General features: G+C 41.0%; 1 protein-coding gene across 1 annotated transcript in view; it reads right to left on the reverse strand.

Moving 5' to 3' along the window:
* Positions 1 to 13,721: 13,721 nt before the first annotated feature.
* SAMTOR (S-adenosylmethionine sensor upstream of mTORC1) overlaps positions 13,722 to 21,461 on the reverse strand; it is a 56,172-nt gene continuing 48,432 nt past the window's right edge. Inside the window, exons 4-5 of the mRNA XM_075558575.1 lie at positions 20,363 to 20,477; positions 13,722 to 16,938 (exon numbers count right to left, since the gene is read on the reverse strand). Of these exons, the coding sequence (XP_075414690.1) occupies positions 16,309 to 16,938; positions 20,363 to 20,477 (745 nt within the window). The 3' untranslated portion in view covers positions 13,722 to 16,308. The remainder of the gene's footprint in view (positions 16,939 to 20,362; positions 20,478 to 21,461) is intronic.

Here is a 21,461-nt window from a genome sequence, read left to right on the forward strand (position 1 = left end):
TCACCAAGGCACATAATAGTTAAATTATCCAACTTTGAGGAAAAGGAGAAAATCATGAGAGCAGCAAGGGAAAAACAAGCATTCACATATAAAGGTTCCCAAATAAGAATATGCTCAGACCTATCAGCAGAAACTATGAAGAAGAGGAGAGAGTGGAGTAACATATTCAAAAAATTGAAGGAAAACAATGCAAACCCAAGAATATGCTACCCAGCCAAATTATGGATCAAGATAGATGGAGAAGTAAGAGTCTTCCCAGACAAGGAAAAACTCAAAGACTACGTTAGAAGAAACCCAGCCCTACAAAAGATCCTTGCTGACCCAGTATGGGCAGAAGAACAACACTCACCAAGCATAAATAAAAGACCACCACATAGAACAACCTCACTCAGAGGGCAAAAAAAGAGAAAACAGACTTCAAGATAGCTTTGATTTACATATAGAAAGACTTCAAAGGCTGCTGAGGTAAGCTTAAAAAAAAATGGCAAATGGGGCATAGGGAAAAAGCTATGGTATACAAATTTCCCTGGGGTGAGGACCAGATGGTGTGGCGGGGACCAGACCAAATACAGGGATACACACAGTAGACTACTAAAAAAGGAGGTGGGGAAAGAGAAAAATAATAATACTAAAAAAGAAAAGGTTAGAGGGGGCACAGGGCACTAACCCACCCAAGGGGAGGGTATTGTTTGTGTCTCCACAGGGAAAGAGGGACCAGACTTCAACTGATGCTCCAAGATGTGAATGGAACATGCCGGCGTGGAGTGAGGAACCAGTGGTGAGGTCTGGGGCACCAACCCCAACCCCAACTACTAAGGGGACATCTGCCCCTCCCCTTAGAAGAATTTTTATCAAAGGATGGCACTGAATCTATAGCTCTGGAAAAGGGACATATGTGATCAGAGCACATGGGAACAGATCAAGGGGGAGGAGGAGAGAGTAGAGCACATCATGGCCCACCAGGCCAGGAGGTCGATGTTCCCAATTAGAACAGCCAGTAGACAGAGAGGGCCACATGGCTGGCCCCACTATGAGGCACACGACATCCCTCACTCATCCACAGCCCTACAGGTGACAACACTGGAGACACAGTGAGGGAATTGTACCCAATCGTATCCTGCCACACCGAGGCAAAACATCAAGGGGGTGCAACAGAACAGCAAGGGAATGGAGCGGTGAGGTTCCCAGGGAAAGCTGAAGGTGGACTTTGGGGCCAGGGCATGGACTGGACTGGAAAACACTCCTAAAGGCCAACAAATAATCCTTGAACTAACTGCAAGCTTTTCTTTCTTGTTGTGTTTTGTTTGTTTTTGTCATTGGTTTGTTGTTGTTTTGTTATATTTTGTTGCTTGGTTGTGCTCTGTCTTGTTTCTGTGCATGTTACTAACTCCGCAGGTCTGTCTAAATAAGATAGGCTGGATGAACAATCAGAGGAGAAAACAACAGGACTGATAGTTCTGTGGGGACACAGGAGACTGGGAGGTGGGAGGAAAGGTAGTGGTGTTAATAAACCCAGGGACAAGGGAACAATAAGCATTCCAAATCGGTGGTGAGAAGGGTGTGAGAGACCTGGTTGGGCATGACCAAGGGTAATGTAACTAAGGAATTGCTGAAACCCTGATGGGGACTGAGTATGATAGTGGGACAGGAGGGAAGTCAAAGGAAATAGAGGAAAGAGCTGAGAGGCAGAGGGCATTTATAGAGGTCTAGATAAAGACATGTAAAAATGCATGTATATTTATACATGAGGATGGGGAAATAGATCGATGTGCATATATTTATAAGGTTAGTATTAAGGTAACAGAGGGACATTGGGCCTCTACTCAAGTACTGCCTCAATGAAAGAATACTTTGTGCTATTAAATTGGCATTCTATGATGCTCACCTTCCTGACACAACCACTGAAGATAAAGCGGGTGAATAGGTGAATGTGGTGAAGAAAGTTGATGGTGCTCGGCTATCAAAAGAGATAGCCTTTGGGTTCTTAAAGGCTTGAAGGTAAACAAGCAGCCATTTGGCTCAGAAGCAATAAAGCCCACACGGAAGAAGCACACCAGCCTGTGTGACTACGAGATACTGAAGGGATCAGTTATCAGGCATCAAAGAACAAAAAAAAAATCGTATCATTTTGTGCTCGCCTCCTGATATGATCACTGAAGACAAATGGGTGCATAAGCAAATGTGGCAAAGAAAGCTGATGGTGCCCAGCTATCAAAAGATATAGCATCTGGGGTCTTAAAGGCTTGAAGGTGAACAAGCCGCCATCTAGCTTAGAAGCAACTGAGCCCACATGGAAGAAGCACATCAGTCTGTGTAATCACAAAGTGTCAAGGGATCAGGTATCAGACATCATCAGAACAAAAATCTTACCATAGTGAATGAGCGGGGGGAATGTGGAGTGGAGACCCAAAGCCCATTTGTAGGCCACTGGACTTCCTCTTAGAGAAGGGTTTTGGGGAGGAGAGGAGAAAGTCAGGGTGCGACGTAGCAACGATCAAAAATACAACTTTCCTCTAGTTCCTTTCTATTCACCCCCCCCCACCCCCCGTCATGATCCGAATCCTACCTTGCAAGCCTGACTAGACCAGAGGAGGTACACTGGTACAGATGGGAACTGGAAACACAGGGAAGCCAGCGGGGGATGAAGCCCTCAGGACCAGTGGTGTGAGTGGCAATACTGGGAGGGCATAGAGAGGGTGGGTTGGAAAGGGGGAACCTATTCAAGGATCTGCATGTGACCTCCTCCCTGGGGGACATACAACAGAAAAGTGGGGGTAAGGGAGACACGGGACAGACCAAGATGTGACAAAATAATTATAAATTATCAGGGGTTTATGAGGGAGGGGGAACTGGGAGGGAGGAGAGAAAATGAGGAGCTGATGCCAGGGGCTTAAGTGGAGAGCAAATGTTTTGAGAATAATGAGGGCAATGAATGTACAAATGTGTTTTACGCAATTGATGTATGTATGTATCGTGATAAGAGTTGTATGAGCCCCTAATAAAAGGATTAAAAAAAGAACTAGAAAAAAAATGAAATTGTGGTATAGTCTGCTGCATGTATTCACAACAGTGAAAAGAAAATAAATTATTTTGAAACATTGTGTCTGAGATTGCCATGTGGGTTAAATAAGAAAATATCTGTCTGACTTCCCTCAGAATGTCCCCAAATAGGAATGTTCTCCTTTCCTGCAGCCCCCATCAATTTTCACCGTCCTCTAGAAGTTTAGGTGAAAGTCTCTGGGGAGAAAAGAATGCACGTGAGCCCTCTCCCTCCAGCCAGTCTGGCAGACTCACCACCATAGCTGTCTGCTTTGCCAGGGCTGTGTGGCCGGGCCTCCTGGGGCAGCCTGTCACTGGGGGTGTTTAGTGTTGTGGAAGCCATCTTCATGCCCTAGTGTCTGGGGCCCAGCAGAAGTGCACACTGTGTGGGCACACACCCACTCTGAACACTTTCTGACTCTGAGTCTCTAGGGAGGCTCACGCTAGCGTCCCTCTGTCTCCTGGGCTTTATTGTGGTCTTCATTGAAAATGTTCCTGATATTTTACGGGTGGCTACCACCATATTCCTGGGAAGTGGTTAAGCGAGAACTAAAATGTCTATCGCCCTTATTAGTCCAAGTCAACACAGCAAAGGTCCTCCTCCACATTTGAGTCCTGGTCAGGCTATCCTTCCCAAACATCCCATGATGTCTAAACACGTGCACTACCATTACAATGGCAATGGTTCATGTTGATGCACTGGTTCTGAAATGCAGCTTGTGAGGTCTAACGTGCATGGCTTGCCACAATTACCTTCCCATAAACTGAATTAATTTATTCGTGATTAATTTGGTTATCCCTCTGTTAATTTCTAAAATTAAAATCTTACAGGGTATTATGTACATTCGAATGAATTATTGGCTGGTCCTGTACTATCTTCATGATCAGTGGCATGTTCAAGTCCATTATATCTTCTCCATTTTCTCCAAGGCCTGAAGGGCACTGGACAACTGTGTTAGTCCGAGTAGACTAGAGAAACAAACACAAACTCATAGACATATACTTATGTGTATAAGAAAGAGTTTATATACAAGAACAATTGAATATTGAGAAAACATCCCATCCAGTTCAGATCAAGTCTATAAATCTGATATTAGACCAGATATCTGATACCAATCTATAAAGTCCTCTTCAGACTCATGAAACACATCCAGGAAGATCACAGGCCAGTGGGTACAAAGTCTTGTGGATCTAGTGCCTTCATAACTACCACAGCCCTGGCAGGGGCCTCCATGTGGGCTTCTCCAGTCCCCAGGGCACCTATCAGCATAGTGCCATGTGTCTTGACAGTAGAGTGTCTCTCAGGGAGTCAGCCTAGAGAGATAGTGTCTCCCACCTCCAAGGAGGAAATACAGGAGTTCCCAGAATTCTCAGAAGGCCATGCTCACACAGAGGCTTCATTGGTTATGACCTGATTGACAGACTAGACTCCACCCCCTTCACTCTTAATCCTCTCAAGTTCCACATTCACATCAGATCATGCAACCACCACAACAACTAACTGGACAGTTCTATGTGTCCTCAGGACAGGCCCAGAGATATGCATCCACCCTCATCTGTTTTGCAATCATCTGGCACAAGTGAGCCTGAAATTAGAAGTATCAGGGTCAGCTCTGACTTCGGCCTCATCGATAGCCAAGCACCTGGATATTAAACAGCCACCAGGGACCCATTTCAGTGGCAGGAGATTTCAGGCGGTGGTTATTGATGACAGTGTACTGATCATAATAGCCGAACCGTCCACTTTTCAATACCTGCTTCCATGCAGGCAAAGCCTGTGTGCTCCACGCCAGCAACGTCACCCAGAGGAGTTACTGCAGACTTAGGACCACCTGTTGAAAATGCAATCAGGCTAATAACAAGAATCAAAGGCAAGAGAAGTGGGCAGCACCCACGGCAGGGGAAACAACTCTACTGTACGCTGCAGCCGGTGATGGGAGGGAGTCACGCCACTTCCAGGCGCTCTCTCTTCACTTTTCCCTCCTCCCTGCTCTTGCAGTTCTTAAATCCAGCACTAGCCTAATGGAATTCCGGCGCTCCGTGGAAAATCTGTTGGGCTGAGTCTCTTTTGATTTCTACTAGCACTGTAAGTTTACTAAGTGTCTTTTCATTTGATTTACAGGTCTAACATCTACTTGGACAATGCCCAACTGCACTTAGCTTACGATCCCATAAGGTGTGTGTGTTTTAAGGGAAACTACTTCTCTTTTTGGTTATTATTTCCCCATAAAGCTCTTAAACCCCGCAAACCCAGACTCTTGCCGCACTGGGCCACGGGTGGGACCCAGGCGGGTGGAACCGGGAACAAGGCATGGGATGCGGCTGCCTCTTGGACGTGGCTTGGTGGACCAGGTGGTGGCAGCCAGCACGGTTGGGGGTCCTGGCTGCTTCTGCTGCTCAGGCCGGAGAAACAGGCCTGGCGATTGTCTCTGAAAGGCCGCAGCCTTGAAAACCCTATGTCGCCGCTCTATGCACCCACGGGGTGACCACGAGCTGGTTTTCTGCGCCTGTCAATATTTGCAGCCTAGAAACCCTAAGTCGGGTTGCTATGAGTCAGCGTGTTGGTTTGGAATCATCCTTAAATGAGCCCAGGTGGCACAGCTGTTAGAGGTCAGCTGCCAATCAGGCTTCAGCAGGTAGTTTGATCCTGCCAGCAACTCCGCGGAGCAGGACGTGGCAGGCTGCTTCCCTGAGCTTGGGCGAGCGCCGGGCAGTTCTGCTTTGTCCTGCAGGGTAGCTGTACGTCCCAATCCAGGTGACGGCAGTGTAGGCGTCGTTATTCAGTTTAGGAGACATACTGCATTGAGTAAGTGCTTGAGTGGAGGCCCAATGTCCATCTGCTGCCTTAATAATAATAAACCTCTAAATATATGCACATAGATCTGTTTCCCCACACCCATATAAATATATTTACATATGTACATTCCAGTCTTTGGACCTCTATAAATACCATTTGTCACCTAGTTCTTTCCCCTATTTCCTTTTGCTTTCCTCTTGTCCCACTATCATGCTTAGCCTTCATTTGGGTTTCAGTAATTTCTCTCGGTTACCTTTCCCTTGGACCAGGCCACTCACACCCTCCTTGCTACTGATTTTGGATCACTTATTGCTCCCCTGTCCCTTGGTTGGTCAGCACCACCTCCGTGCCCCCTCATCCCCCTCTCTCATGTACCCCCTGAACCATTGGTCCCGTTGTTTTCTCCTCCAGATTATTCATCCAGTCCATCTTATCTAGATATATCTGTAGAGATAATAATATGCACCAAAAATCAAGTCATCAGAGTCTGTCCTTTGTGCTCCCTCGGGGACTCCCTGCTCTGCTCCCAGGGCTGCTGTATCTCATGCTTTTAGTGTTGCCTCAGTGTCACAGGGTCAGTCTGCGCCAGTCACAGCCCTGAATCTCCAGTGTTGTCCCCCTTAGGGGCCTGGGCCATTGAGGGATGGTGTGTCTCCTAGTGGAATCAGCCATATTGTCCACTCTGTTCATTGGCTGTTCAGAGAAGGGATATCGTCCTCCAGACTTTCTGGGCCAGGATGTGCTCCACTCTCTCTTCCTCTCCCTTCTTTTGCTCCCTTTTGTGCTGATCTGACATGCTCCTTCCCCCTAGCTGGAGCTTCAGTGCTGTCTTCTCAAGTAAATTCTTCTGGGATGAGGGGCAGTTGTCCACATAGCTGGTTTGGGGGTAAATTTTCAATATTCTAAAATAACAAAATGAACTCCAGGAGGAGTAAAAATTTTAAAGGCCAACAAGCCTAGATGAAATAAGAATTCCCTCTCAAAGAATATTAAAGGCCCAAATGCTTTAGAATTGCACTTCAAACTTAAGAAAACATTATTTCCATACTAAATAATTAGTTGCAGAAAATGAGGGAAAATAGAAAGCTATCCAATTCCTCTTATAAATATGTCATTTACAAGAAAAAGGGCAATGCTAGAAAAGAAAAGCATGCACAAATCTCACTTTAAAAATATCAAAAATAAACTCAAGAGTTTGTTGAAAGGCCAAAGATTTATTTCATAATTGCAAAAATAGATGCTGAGTTGTTGCTGATGTGACAGATTAATAAGGGGCCTCAGAAAGTTTCTTGAAAAATTGAAAGATAATGGAATTTTTCTATGTACTTGGTAAGGCTCCTTCATCTGTCAGCAAATCAATGAGGAAAAATTATATGACAATCACAAGTCCTTTAAAAAGAGTTTGATGAAACCTAAAACCAATTTCTGAAAAAGATTGCAATGAAAAAGTGGTCATATTGAGTCTCTGCTCAAGCCCTCCCTCAACACAGGAACACTTTGCTCTAACAACCTGGCATTCTGTGATGCTCACCCTCCTGGCATAATTGCTGGGTGCATAAGCAAATGTGAAGAAAGCAGATGGTGCCCAGCTATCAAAAGATATAGCATCTGGGGTCTTAAAGGCTCAAAGATAAACAAGTGGCCATATAGCTCAGAATCAACAAAGCCCACATGGAAGAAACACACCAGCCTGTGTGACTACACGCTGTCGAAGGAATCAGGTATCAAGCATCAAGGAACATATCATTGAAAATGTGGGTGAGTGCAGAGTGGAGACTCAAAGCCCAAGGGTAGCCAACCAGACAACACTTGCAGAGATGTTGTGGGGAGGAGATGAACCAGGCAGGGTGCAGGGCAGCAACGATGAAACATATAACTTTCCTCTAGTTCTTGAATGCTTCCCTCTCCCCCCACTATCATGATCCCAATTCTACCTTATAAATCTGGCTAGACCAGAGGTTGTACACAGGTACAGATAGGAACTGCAAACACAGGGAATCCAGACAGATGACTCCTCCAGAACCAGTGTTGAGAGTGGTGATGCCTGGAGGGTGGAGAGAATGTGGGGTAGAAAGTGGGAACTGATTACAGGAATCTACATATAGCCTCCTCCCTGGGGGAGGGACAGCAGAGTAGAGGGGAGGGGGAGACGTCAGACAGTGTAATATATGACAAAATAATAATAATATATGAATGATGAAGGGTTCACGGGGTGGCGGGGAGTGGGGAGGGAGGGGGAAAATGAGCAGGAGATATTAAAGGCTCAAGTAGAAGGCAAATGTTTTGAGAATGATGATGGCAACAAATGTACGTATGTTCTTGACCCAATGGAAATATGTATGGATTGTGATAAGAATTGTACTAGCCTCAAATAAAATGATTTTAAAAATATTGAAAATTTAATCAGGATTCTCTAATTTATTAGATCATTTAGAAAGTAACCCTCAGCACTTCATTTAAAAAATATATTTCATTTAAAATTTGAAAAGCTGCTCTCACTTTCATTTGTTCTCTGCACATGCTCAAAAATATCATCTCCTAAGAGTATCATTAGCTCTAAACTTGATGGCGAGGAGGGGACAGTATGCCTGGTGGGACCTGATGGAGGGCACTGTAGCCAAGAGAAATTACTGAAACCTGAATGAAGGCCGAACATGACAGTGGGACAAGAGGAAAGTAAAAGGGAATAGAGGAAGGAACAAGGAGGCAAAGGACATTTACAGAGGTCGAAATATGTAAATATATTTATATATAATGATAGGGAAATAGATGTGTGTGCATATATTTATATATTAAGTATATAGGTAGCAGACAGACATTAGGTCTCTACTCAAGTACTCTCTCAATGCAAGAACACTTCATTCTAATAACCCGACACTCTGTGATGCTCACCTTTCTGACATGATTGCTGCAGACAAAATGGGCACATAAGCAAATGTTCTAAAGAAAGCTGATGGTGTCCAGCTATCAAAAGATATATACATCTGGGATCTTAAAGGCTAGAAGATAAACAAGTGGCCATCAAGCTGAGAAGACACAAAGCCCACATGGAAGAAGCATACCAGTCTGTGTGATCATTAGGCATTGATGAGATCAAGTATCAAACATCAAAGACCCAGAACAAAAATCATATCAATATGAAAGAGGGGGAGTGCAGATTGGAAACCCAAAGCCCATGTGTAGACAATTGGACATCCCCTTATAGAAGGATCACCAGGAAGAGATGAACCAATCAGAGTGCAGTATAGCACGAACGAAACATAACTAGTTCTTTCATGCTTCCTCCCCTCCCCCACTATACTAACCCCAATTCTACCTTACAAATCTGGCTAGAATGGAGCATGTACCCTGGTACAGATAAGAGCTGGAAACACAGGGAATCCAGGATAGATAAACCCCCCAGGACCAATAATGAGTAGTGATAACAGAAGGATAAGGGAAAGGTGGGGGGAGAAATGGGGAACCAATCACAATGATCAACGTAACAGAAAAGTGGGTGAAGGGAGATACCCGTCAGTGTAAGACATGAAAAAAAAATTATCAAGAGTTCATGAGGGAGGGAGGATGGGGGAAGGGGGAAATGAGCTGATACCAAGGGTTCAAGTAAAAAATGTTTTAAAATGATGACGGCAACATATGTACAAATGTGCTTGACACAATGGATGTTAATGTATAGAGCTGTGTGTCATGCATAAGAGCTGTAAGAGCCCCCAATAAACTGATTAAAACAATATTGTGTTGTAAAGGTGAAACCAAGGTACAGGGAGACGGATAGACGTAACTTACAGGACAAGGGAGAGCAGAAACAAAAATTGCTTTGTCAGCGGGAGCTCTGGATGAGGTTCCGGGAAGTGGGGCTCAGCAGCTGGGGGCACGGGTTTAAAGGGGTGGTGAGGAATGTATGGCTATTACCATACGGGGTCTGCTGTGGCCTCCTGTGGCTTTCTTCAAACCTGGAACATTGGGTTCATGGGTTATCTTATCTGGCGGCATGCCTGCTGACCTTCGGGATGTGCAAGGAAGCTCAGGGCCCTGACCTGCTTCAGCTGAGTCCAAACAGGTGTCCCTTGCTAATTTGCCTCTCCGCTTCACTTCTTAATTTAGCCATTTACCATCATGAGCAGTGGACTAGGGCTGTATGTGAGGTCAAATTCTGGAACCGGCCTGCCTGAATTTGAATCCCAGCTGTACCTTACTAGCTTTGTTTTCTCATGTGTAAAATGAAAATATTAACAGTACTCATTTCTTAGATTGTTGTGAGAACTGTGAGTTAATGCATGCGAAGTAATCAGAACAGATCTGGATGGTAAGTTTTAGTTGATGTCAATCATTACCATTTTTACATTTACGTATGAAACCTCTTAAGGAGCCAAGATGGTGCTGTGGAGTAAGCTTGGTGATGTAAATCCACCAGGAGAAAGACGCCGATGACTGTTCCTGTAAAGCTTTACTATCCTGGAAATTTTATTTATACAGGGTCTCTATGAATCAGAAGAGGCTCTATGGCAGTGGGTTTTGTTTCTTTAACCTCTTAAGGGGCCTTTCAATTTTACCCTTGGTTCAGTTTGCAGATCAGCATCTTAATACCAGTTGGATAAACCCCCCCAAATCCAAACCCCACTGCCATTGAGTCAATTTTGGCTCATAGTGACCCTGCAGGACTGCCCCCTGGGGCGGGGGAGGCTTTAGCAGCCATCAGTGGAGGCCAGTGAGGCCGGCTTGCATTCAGATGTTAGCTGAGTGACTTTTCTAAGCCTGTAACTTTATAGCCAGTTGCATTCTTTCTCTTCACTAGTCTAACAGTGGCAGTCACTCTGAAGAGCTTGTTGAAAGGTGAAAAGCGAAGCAATGCTGGTGGAGGGGGTAGCATAAAATCTGACACATAGCCGTTGCTCGGGAAAGATATTGGCAAGTTATGACTATTAAAAGCACTTTATTCAGCGTGAAATGTGTTTCTTTGCTGTTGTTCCTTTTATAATCTAGGCTTGCTGTCATACCAAAGGGGATACTAAGTTTCCAATCTGGTTTCAAGACATGGCCTCAGTTGAGCCATAAATCACTTCAGCGTGACTGCAGGGCAGTGCTCCCCCTGCACGAGCCTGCACTTGAGGAGCCGGAGAGGTGGCGGAAGCAACAGTAGGTAAGCTTTGGTGGGGCTGGAGAGGTCAGTACTTTGGAAACCACACTGCATTTCAAGCGATTTCTTCCCATTAAACGCAATACTATCAGGGGACTTAAACAAGTTTGCAGAAAAATGGAATTGAAAGATAATGTAATTTCCCAGAAACTTTTGCAAACTTCTTCTACACTTATCTCTAATTCATACCTACTCTGCAAAGAAAGTGTGATTCCCCAATTCGTACTAAACGGCATCCTTTGATTTCTGTAACCTCCTTTTTGCTTATGAGATACAAATTAAACATGCGAAGGGGCCACCTGCTTTTCTTTTATACTTTAAAGTGAACACTGCCTCATGCCGAGGTTTGCTTTGCACTTTTGTGGGGAGCCCTGCCATAGAGAATGACCTGGGTGTGACACTTTTCTCATCATTCACAGGGGGGACAAATGAGAGAAAACTCTAAGGCTGCCTAATTAGGTTCCTCTAATATGCTGTCGGTTGTTTAAACCCTCCAGTTACTGTGGGGAAGGCGACCTGGAAAGTGCCTCCTTCAAGTCTGTAGCCCAGGACACCCTCCAGGCAGCTCTACCGTCCTCCAGGGGGACTGTCAGACAGACAGACTCAGAACACCCCAGTCAATGCTGCTGGGAGGAGATTTTAATCCGGGTGATGTGAAGGGGCTAACTTGTGTGGACTAGGAAGGATCCTTTGAAAGGTAATGTTTAAGCCAAAATCGGAACTGGTTAAAAAAAGAGCAAAAAAGGAATGAAATTTGAGGTCAGTGGGGCAAGTTAATGGAAAGGTGACCTGCCTGCCCCCCCTCTCTGACATTCACAGAGAGGATGAAGGGTTGTGGTAGAATGGCTGGGGAGGAATCCTTTGGTGAAGGAGGATACCTTACTTAAGGGAACTGCACTAAGACTGGGTGTGAACAGTGGACCAAAAAGATCAAGTGACCAGGAAGTGACTGATTGGTACTGCCACAGGCTCTTGTGCAGTCCCATATTCTTCGACGTAGACTTTTTTTTTTAAAAAGATCATTTTATTGGGGGTGCAACATGGTTGTATTGTCCCTTTTATTAAAGCTTGTCTTTCCCCTGTAAGCTGTAAGTCAACTCCTTTAGAGCAGACATTTCTGACAGTCTCTAATACACTGTACTTTTTAAGGCCTAAATACAAAGCAATTTGTTATACAAAACCTGGGCTTGCTCCCTTCTAAGTTCATGCATCACCTTTTGTGAGTGAAATTAAAAGTATTACTATCCCCCTGTATTGATAATACCTGAATTATCTCTAATTCAATTATTTAACATGTTGCTTCTTCACGCTTGAGAAAGTTTAGTAGGAAAGCATCGGTTCATTTTGTTAGAAAACGCTTGTTTGAATTTTTGAGGTATAAAATTGGTAGTAGCAGTTCAATATGTATCCACAAGGTTAGATGGCTTGTGACACGGTAACTCCCATTCTTTCTCTCCTGCTATGTAGCTCTGTTCTGCTGGCCAACAGGGTTCCTCCCTTTGCTACTTCCATCAGACTATTCTTTCCCTCAATGAAAATGTATCTTTTTTACTTTCAACTCCCAGGACCCTACTTGTTTCAATGGTTCCCTGCACTCTGATCCTTTAATCTGTGCTCACGTTTCAATGCGGATGGAGAACATAGAGCTCCTCTGTAGGTCCACTTTGTTTCAAGAATCTTACTCTTCCAGGCAGGCTCAGGGATCTGGCCTCAATCAGCTGCCATCTAGAAGAACAAAGGCGGACTTTCTGGAAGTGCCTCCGGACAGTCAAAGCCCCAGCCTTATTTATTAGCAGCAATCCAGAGACTCCTACCTCTTCTTTTCCATAAACCACCCAGGGACCTTATTTCCAAGAAATGTTTCATCTATGTTGACTTTGGGAAAAATTTTATCTCCTAGTGAAAAGGTGTTGGAAACAATGATTTCCAGCAACTCCCTGCCCCCCCACCCGCTGACTTTTCTCTGCAAAGGAATTGAAATTGAACTGCTATGTTCTAGGAGCTTAACAAAGGAGTGCTGGCCTAGGACCGTCTGCATTCCAGTGCAGCACTCTTGCTCGGAAAACAAGCAAATGGAACCTGATTCTTTTTTTTTTTTTTGGGGGGGGGAGGGGGACACGGCGGGAATGTAGGGTGGCACATTTAGCTTTATTTTTTTAAAGTGGGATGACCAGTAGATCCCTTTTATTCACAATATGTTTATAATTTGTTTTGGGCAATCAAATTGAATCAAAATTGTAGGATCAGAAGGCAATAATTCCTAAAGATACATTATATACATAAAGAATGACTTCTCCATTAGACCATATGCCCCATTAAAGCTGGGGCCCTGACCACCCACATCCTGCTGTCTCCCCGGTATAGAACTTGTGATAGAGTTCAAATATTGTTCAATGAATTGACAACTTTCATCGCGAGGAATTCATTTGTTGTCCTCAAGAACTGCATACTTAACTAAATCATCTCTGACAAAATTAACTTTGCAAAGAGATAAAATAAGACTCAGTTGACATATGATAAATCAGAGTTTATGCTCTGGGCCTGGCTTGGCCACAAAATCATGACGCGGCAAGCAGGGGAACGGGGAAGTCACCTGACCTGTCTGGGCCTCAGTGAATACATTTATGAAATTAAGGAAAAGGACTAGATGAAACTCAGTTGGGAAATTCTAAAATCCATCAAGTTCTAATTGTTTGCCATTTGTGAAATCACAGTGGAACATTTCAACCAAAGACCACAATACTTTCGATTTACAAGTAATAAACAAAGAATATTAGAAAATTTAAAATTTTTAATAAATGTGCTTTGTTCACAAAATGTGAAAAAATACAAACACAAACATACACTTTGTTATGCCACTTCCCCCAACTTAGCAACTATGGTGTGAACCACTTAATCTAGTCATGATTCTGAAGAAGACAACCAAACGACCATCATTTGTTTTTTTAAAATGCCAAACTATTTTGGAAAATCCTGTTGTATAACTTACTTATATCCAAATGAAATCATTCTTAAGAGTACCTACATAGTATTAGGAGGTCCTATGCACATTTTCTGTCATTCTACAGATAGCCTGGCACCAAGCCACACGACTGCTTAGATTTCAACACTTATACATGGAACTGGCTTTGGTGGAATATGTATTGATTTAAATCCTGTGCCAACCTATAAGCTGAATTTACAGTAACAAAGAATACTCATAAATCCAAACAAATTTATACTAAGTGGTAGTAAGTTCTATAAAGAGCATTTTCATCAAAGTCCTACTTAAAATACATCATGCACACTTTGGGGCATAGCAGAATCGACATCTGTAAACAATCTGAGAATTTATAGCACCAACGTTTTAGCTGTAACACAAAGGCTAACTCACTCCAGGGTCATACTTACACTAGCTCCTCACAAAAACACTGTTTTCACTTATTTTCAATGCACTTCCATTTGATAGACTTCTTTCTTTGCTTTTAAAATGTTACATTTAGTCAAATCAAAGAAAACAAAATAGCATAAAACTCATAAAAAGGTATTATCATAACATAATTCTGTGTTATCCTCAACACAGCATCATTTTTTTTTCTTTTGGGGGAACTATAAAGCATGACCATCTTGTAACTGAATGAAAGTCAACCATGATTATTAAGGAAATTTTACGCTATTGAAAGTAAATGGTAAACTTCTATCGAAAGTAAATGATAAATTTCAAGTTACTTCTGGCATATTTCAATTGCTATTTATTGCATTTAGCCAATTTACTTTTTTGGTTAATTACAATCTTGTTCCTCTCATTCATTTAGCATGTGCAATGTATTCTGAAATATTGGGTACACACGCTTAACTGTTTTTGTTTTAGAAAGGATACAGTTCATATCTCTAAATAAAGTTTGACACTCAAAGTTAACTACAGCATTTCACAATAAGCACAAAGACATCAGTTTTATCAGAGTAAAGAAGTGCAGTTTATGAAATTTAGTATCAACTACTGAAAATGCAAGTTTCCTTTAAACATACACACACGCACACACGCACACCCACACCATGAAATCTGAAACTGTGATATTTCAGTGCAAAAACCTCACTATGAGGTAATTTTAATGTAATAACCACTTGAAAAAAAATCCACACAGTGGCACTCTTAAAAATGATCGTTTACATGACAATTGCTGGCTGACAAGACAATGGACACTAACTGTTCTTAGTGGTCTAGAACCAATGTTGTCTTGATTGGACAAATAGTTTTCCTTAGTCATTTGCTTCTGATTCAGAAAACACCGAAAGACATTTTTCAATGCCAACTAATGGTCATCAACTAATGGTTTATTTATTCAAAGAAAACTTTCTGCAAGGATGTAGCTTGGAATTAGAATGTCAAAGGTCAAAACCATTTTATTAGATTACTTGCAGAGGGTTAATTTTCGACTTTTCTATATAATTCCAGACCTGTAGTTCAGCACCTCCTTAGCAGAAAGGTGAAGACTTTTATCAGATTTGGTCTAGTTAGAACAAAGCTCTCTCACAAGTGCAAACCCTTTCAACAAGGTGTTTACTATATCATTCCTTGCTGAAATAGAAAAATTTGTCAATGGAACCTAAATTAGAAAATGGTAAAAGTAAACTTTCACAGGTTAAAAATACTAATCACCAAGGTCCAAAAGACTACTTTGGCAATGGTGGTTACTATATTGTGTGAATGGAACTGGAATATATAACTTGGGGGAATCGCTTTCCCAGGATTTGATGCTGTCAAATGAGCTTGTAATAGACGAAAGAAGGGTAAATTGAATTACTTCCAATTTAAAAATGTTCAGGAACTATTGGATCATCAGACGAAACTAGACAGAAAATGGCTTTTTGCTACCGACAACAATGTAGTTAGGAAAATGAACACAGAAGGACAAGTGCATCCCCAAGCTAAAGCAATCCCCGTGTCACAGTCGACTCGCGAGTCATCAAAGTGCAACCTACAGCTTCCTACGCCTCTGAAGTCCCCATGGCAGCGGGTTCACGTCAACATCACGAAGTTGAAGGAAAGAAAAATATGGAGTACATTAAGCCTCAATTCCCACAAAAGAACTGAAAAGAAAGAAGTACCTTTCTAGGATATCTTTGTTCTAAAACTAAAGTATCAGTGGTTTTTGTTATGACAGGAATCAATGGATGAAATTTTAGGCTTTCTATAGAAGAATAAATTTTAGATTGAGAAGTAGAAAAAAATAGCAAACTCTGTAAACCTTTGCATTTTTCTATGCAAACCAGATTTGATGAGCTCATATTAATATTTCCAATTAGTGTAAGCAATTAGTTTAAGGAATTTGGACTTAAATCGTCTGCTTGTATATTAACTTAAAAGTAATATGGGGTCCTCGAGCTCATAGAAAGGAATAGAGCTGGCTTGACTTTCTCCAGAATCTGAGTCATATGGAGCATCAGGGAGCTCTGTGAACCCGCATGCTAGCTGTTCGTCTTCCATATCTGATCGGACATCGCAGGAAGGGTTAGAATACTCCTCATCTTCTATACTGTTGAAATCTTGAGGAATATATAACATTCCTGGGTAGTTCCTACTAACCAAGTCATTTGTGGTTTTTAGGGAGATTTTTCTAAACGCCATCAGGTGCATATGTGAAAATTTTGAATACTTGAAACGTTTAAAGCCCAGAGACTCTATCGCAATCTTCCAGCTCTTCATCATCACAGCATGGCGGTTCTGATGGGAGGAATCGGGTGTGATGATAAGCAATAAACCATTCAACACTAACAGTTCATGGGCTTTTTTGCAGCATATCCATCGCTGGTAAGGTGATGGGAAATAGGAGAGGAGGAGAGAGAAAACAACAACGTGGAAAAGCTCTGCAGGAAGAGCATCAATAGGGTTTCTCAGCTGCTTCAGAAAGGCATCTAGAGCATCCTGGGCAAGCTGGAGGGGCCGCTGCAGCTGTAAGTTCAGGAAATCACATTTGTACACACTCTGCGGAAAGGGAAAAACAAGGCAGATGAGGAACTTCAAAATTACCTGTACCTTTCCATTATATTTAACAACGCACTCTCTCAGCACTGCTATCTACTTCCAGTTTCCACTATGTGCTTTTCCTCTTGTAAATTATTAAGCGTGTAAAGATTCAGTCAACCAAAATATTCACTTACAAAATCTCAGGGAACAATTAACAAGATAAAAACAACACAAAGACCAAGCTAGCTGAAGTTGAGTTGATTCAGACTCAGGATAACCCTCAGGTGCAACAAAACAGAACCCCCACCCACCTTTAGATTCACAGTTGAGAGCAGCACATACGTGCTACCAGGATACACCTAAGGAGCAATTCGCATCAAGGGATGCCTAGTCACCATGGAAAAGTATGCATTTCTGCCCAACAATAAAGTAGGAATACTTTTAAAGTACACATAATTTAAAAAATCAAAACAGTTTATCTTAAATTTAATTTGGCTACGTCTACAGAGATGGTCCATTTATTTCTAAAGTTAGCCATAGCTATACTCACTTCAACATTCCAATTCCACCATCATCCTCCCACAAACTGCGGGTATGCTACTAACTTTGAAAGCAGTACTACCATGAACTACCGATGAATCAAAATCAAAAAGGATAGTGAAGGAAGCACTATCAATTGGTACAAACAGAATGATGACTCAGCTTTTCAAGGCTATGAAAAGACTTTTAAACCATTAACCTTAATAATCTTATTTATAAAGTAATTTTAGTTATCACTTTCATATTATAAAAAGTTTATTTCCTGGTTTACAACGACTATATTAAATTAATGTAGTCAAATGCCCACAGGAACAGCGGTGGAATGAGTGCAGCCGGGGCTGATGAACAGAGCAGGGTGAGTCAGTGGGTTGAAACACTATCTGCTAACACTAGGGTGTCGTTCACACCAGCTGCTCCACAGGAGAAAGACGAGGCTGGCTGCTGGTGCAGGTAGACTCAGAAACTCTAAGAAACAGTTCAAAATCGAATCGATGGCAACAGATTTTTAAGTTTCTGTTTTCAATATTTCCCCCCTGGTGTAGATTTTGTTTTAGTAATTTAAATCGGATGAATAATGAAATACTATGGAAATGATCCTAAAGACAGCAGTTTAAAAATTAAATTAAAATTAGCCACCTTATTATACAGCACCACCATTTGTCTGTCCATCTGTCATATTGTGGTGGCTTGCACGTTGTTGTGTACTGCAGAGCGATGTTAATGGTATTTCAAATACTACAAGTAAGGCCAGTAAAAACCTGATGAATAGGAACGGGGCATTTTCTGATGGAGTGCCAGGAGAGGAGCCCCTCAGCTGGGAAGGCACTCCAAACACGACTGGGGAGGGCTGCCTCCGCAAGCAGAGTCCTCCGTGACTTCAGTCCAGCTAACCCAGCTGACCCGGCTCCCTTCTTTTGCTTTTCATCTTAAAGTCTATAACTGGGTCTTGCTTTTGTAACCCAATTTGATCATCTCTTTTAACTGAGACATTGAGGCAAGTTCTATTTGTTGCAATTATTGATATGTTTAAAGTTTAAAACTGTAATCTTGCTGTTTGTTTTCTATTTTATTTGGTCGCTTTTTTGGTTTATTCTCTTATTTCTGCCACCTTTTGGAGTAAATTTTTCATGATTCTTTTTTTATATCAATGTTTCTGTTAGTCATAGCTTTTTGTTTGCTATTTTTTTTTGATGGCTCATAGGGATTGTTTGCTATTTTTGTGGTTGTTTTGAGGTTGTTTTATGTTTCATCCAGATTTTTCTTCAAGTGATAATATAGTACTTTTGTGTAGCTTAAGAACCTTAATACATTTCCATCTCACCTAACCTTTTGTTGTGTTATTATAATCCATTTTATTTTACACATATTATAAACTCACTATATATTATGTTTAATTACTATCAAAGGAGATTTAAGTAATAAGAAACACATATAATTTTATATACAAAGTATTACTTCTAGTATTGTTTGTTCATTTTTGTACATCCATATTTTCACTTGGCAGAAGGTCTATCTCCTTTGACATTTCTTTTAATGCAAGGCTGCTGATGCTGAATTCTTTCAGTTTTTGTATGTCTGAAGAAAGTCTATTTTGCTTTCACTTTTGAAATATATTGATGGGTTATGGAATTACAGGTTAACAGACATTGTTATTCCTGTATTTTAATGTTCCTTTCAATGTATGTGGTGGTTTAAAATGTTTTTCTCTTTATTACTGGTTTTAAAGGAATTTAATTACAACTTTTTTTTTGTACTTGAGGGTCTGTTCAAGTTCTTGGATTTGTGGGTTTAGAGTTTCCTTCAAATTTAGAAAATCATTGGTCCTTGTCATTTCAAATGATTTCCCCACTATATTTTTGGGATTCCAGTTTTATGCTTAATTTGGCCACTTCATTGTCTTATTGCTCGAAGTTACTCTTTCATTTAAAAAAACTCTCTTTACTGTATTTTGTTCTGGAGAGTTCTGTTGGTATCAATTGAAAATATTTCTGCAACGCTTAGTGTGCCGTTAATATCACGTAGTGTGCACTTTATATCATAAAGTAGTGTGCACTCTAGAAACCAGATGAGCTCCTTCAAATACGAAGACTGCAGCTACCAAATGCAAAATGACAAACACTAATTTGTTATTGTTATTTGAGAAAACTCTTCTTTTTCTGAAAGAAATAAGAATTTGCCTTTCTCAAATGATCTATCTTCACAAACTACTCTTAGTATAAACTCTTGGAATCGTGAATGAAATATAAGAGTTTTTGAGCTGACAAGGATGTGCTACTATTTCAGTTGTTTAAACTACAACAACCATCACAAAATGAACTCATTCATGTTCGCAAAGGAATGCTACTTTTCATTTCTTTAGGACTTACAGCACGCAAAGAGAAATTAGCTTGCAGTTACTCTTACAACTTTTTTAAAGGTAGAGGAAACAGACCAAATGATGTTAGATAGATTTATCTATTCAAGTACAAGTGGTTAAGATTTAATAAATTTTGGGCTGATGCCAAAGCCTTGGTTCTTTTTGCCACCCCAAAATAGAGCTGCATCACAATAGATTTCAGAAAGGGGCGAACCAAGGAATGAAACTAAGTCAAACAAAAAATCCAAATTCTATAAATATCTGGAAATCTTGGCAATTTACTAAAGTTTACTGATTGTAATAATTCTACTGTATTGCCATTGCAGATTATGGAACAAAATAAGACAAAAATAAAACCAAATACAATACTGGTTATATTAGTATTGGTTAACTACTCAAACAATTTCAAGAAGATAAACTTAGTTTATGCCTTTTACACTTATACATAGGATATATGTCTGCCATTTTAGGAATGTACTTTTTCTTTGTAAATAGACATAAAATATTCAAGTCTGAGAAAACCCCAAAAGTTCTATGCACACCTACCTCAACAGCAGGTACAATGTCTATGCCAACAGTTAGAAATTCTTCAAACTTCAGAAATGGGTTAAAGCAGCTGCCAACATCAAGTAATCTGATCTTTCCTGAGGCTTGTAGCAACCTATAATACATTTCATCAAAGAAAAGCCGAAGTGTAAAGAAAACTGTGCATATTTGCAAATATGAGACCAAATAGATTTCATAACTTTTGAACCCCACAGACCTAAAACCTAGTGAGAGTTCCAAAGAACTTTTATTTACATGGGTTATGTTTATCAACAGTTTTCACATTTGACATCAAAACAGTAAAGTTTAAAAATATTTATTAACTCAGTTTAAAAAGCTAATAAAGTAATTGCATGCTAATAAACAATATTTAAAAAACTGAAACAGATTTTTAAAAAGTAGTTCAAAAGTATAGCTGCCCCCAATAAAATGATGAACAGCACAACAACAATACAGCTGCCTTTTACATTTACATATACCCTCTACACTCGAGTGTAAGCCGACCCGTCTATCAGCCTAGGCACCTAATTTTACCCCACAACTGTGCTGAAAAACTCGGTTTCTCCACGAGTCTGTATGTGTGTAACTACAGGAAAGGGCTGTAGAAAGGAAATCACTTGGGGGGAATGGCGCACACCCATTCTACTGCGGTGGTGAGCTACACTTGCGGCTCACTTCTAACGCAAACGTGGACACCCTCGAGAGGGATTTACTGTTCGCATTACCTGCACCTGTGTGGTTCCATTGTGTCCTTCGGACATTTACTTTTCCTTACTTGAAATACTTTTCCCATTTTACAATTCCATTTATTTTTATAAACTACTTGTATCTTTTTTGATCTACGAGAATTTAGAAATTCTCTCCAAACAAAATAATTTAAATACCTAAGATTAAGGTAAAATGGAATCACCCAGTTTCTCATTTTAACTGATATTTTTTGAGAGAAAATTGTATTAACATTATGGAAGTTATCTTGAGTCTCTCACACTTACTTTAAAAAATCTTATGGGATTTTTGCTTTCATCCAAATACCTATAAAAAGTTTAAAACAAATTCTTACAGGAGTTTAATTACACAGTCTAAAATAATTAGCTTTAAA

This window comes from Tenrec ecaudatus, chromosome 9, assembly GCF_050624435.1.
Source record: "Tenrec ecaudatus isolate mTenEca1 chromosome 9, mTenEca1.hap1, whole genome shotgun sequence".
Lineage (NCBI taxonomy): Eukaryota > Metazoa > Chordata > Mammalia > Afrosoricida > Tenrecidae > Tenrec > Tenrec ecaudatus.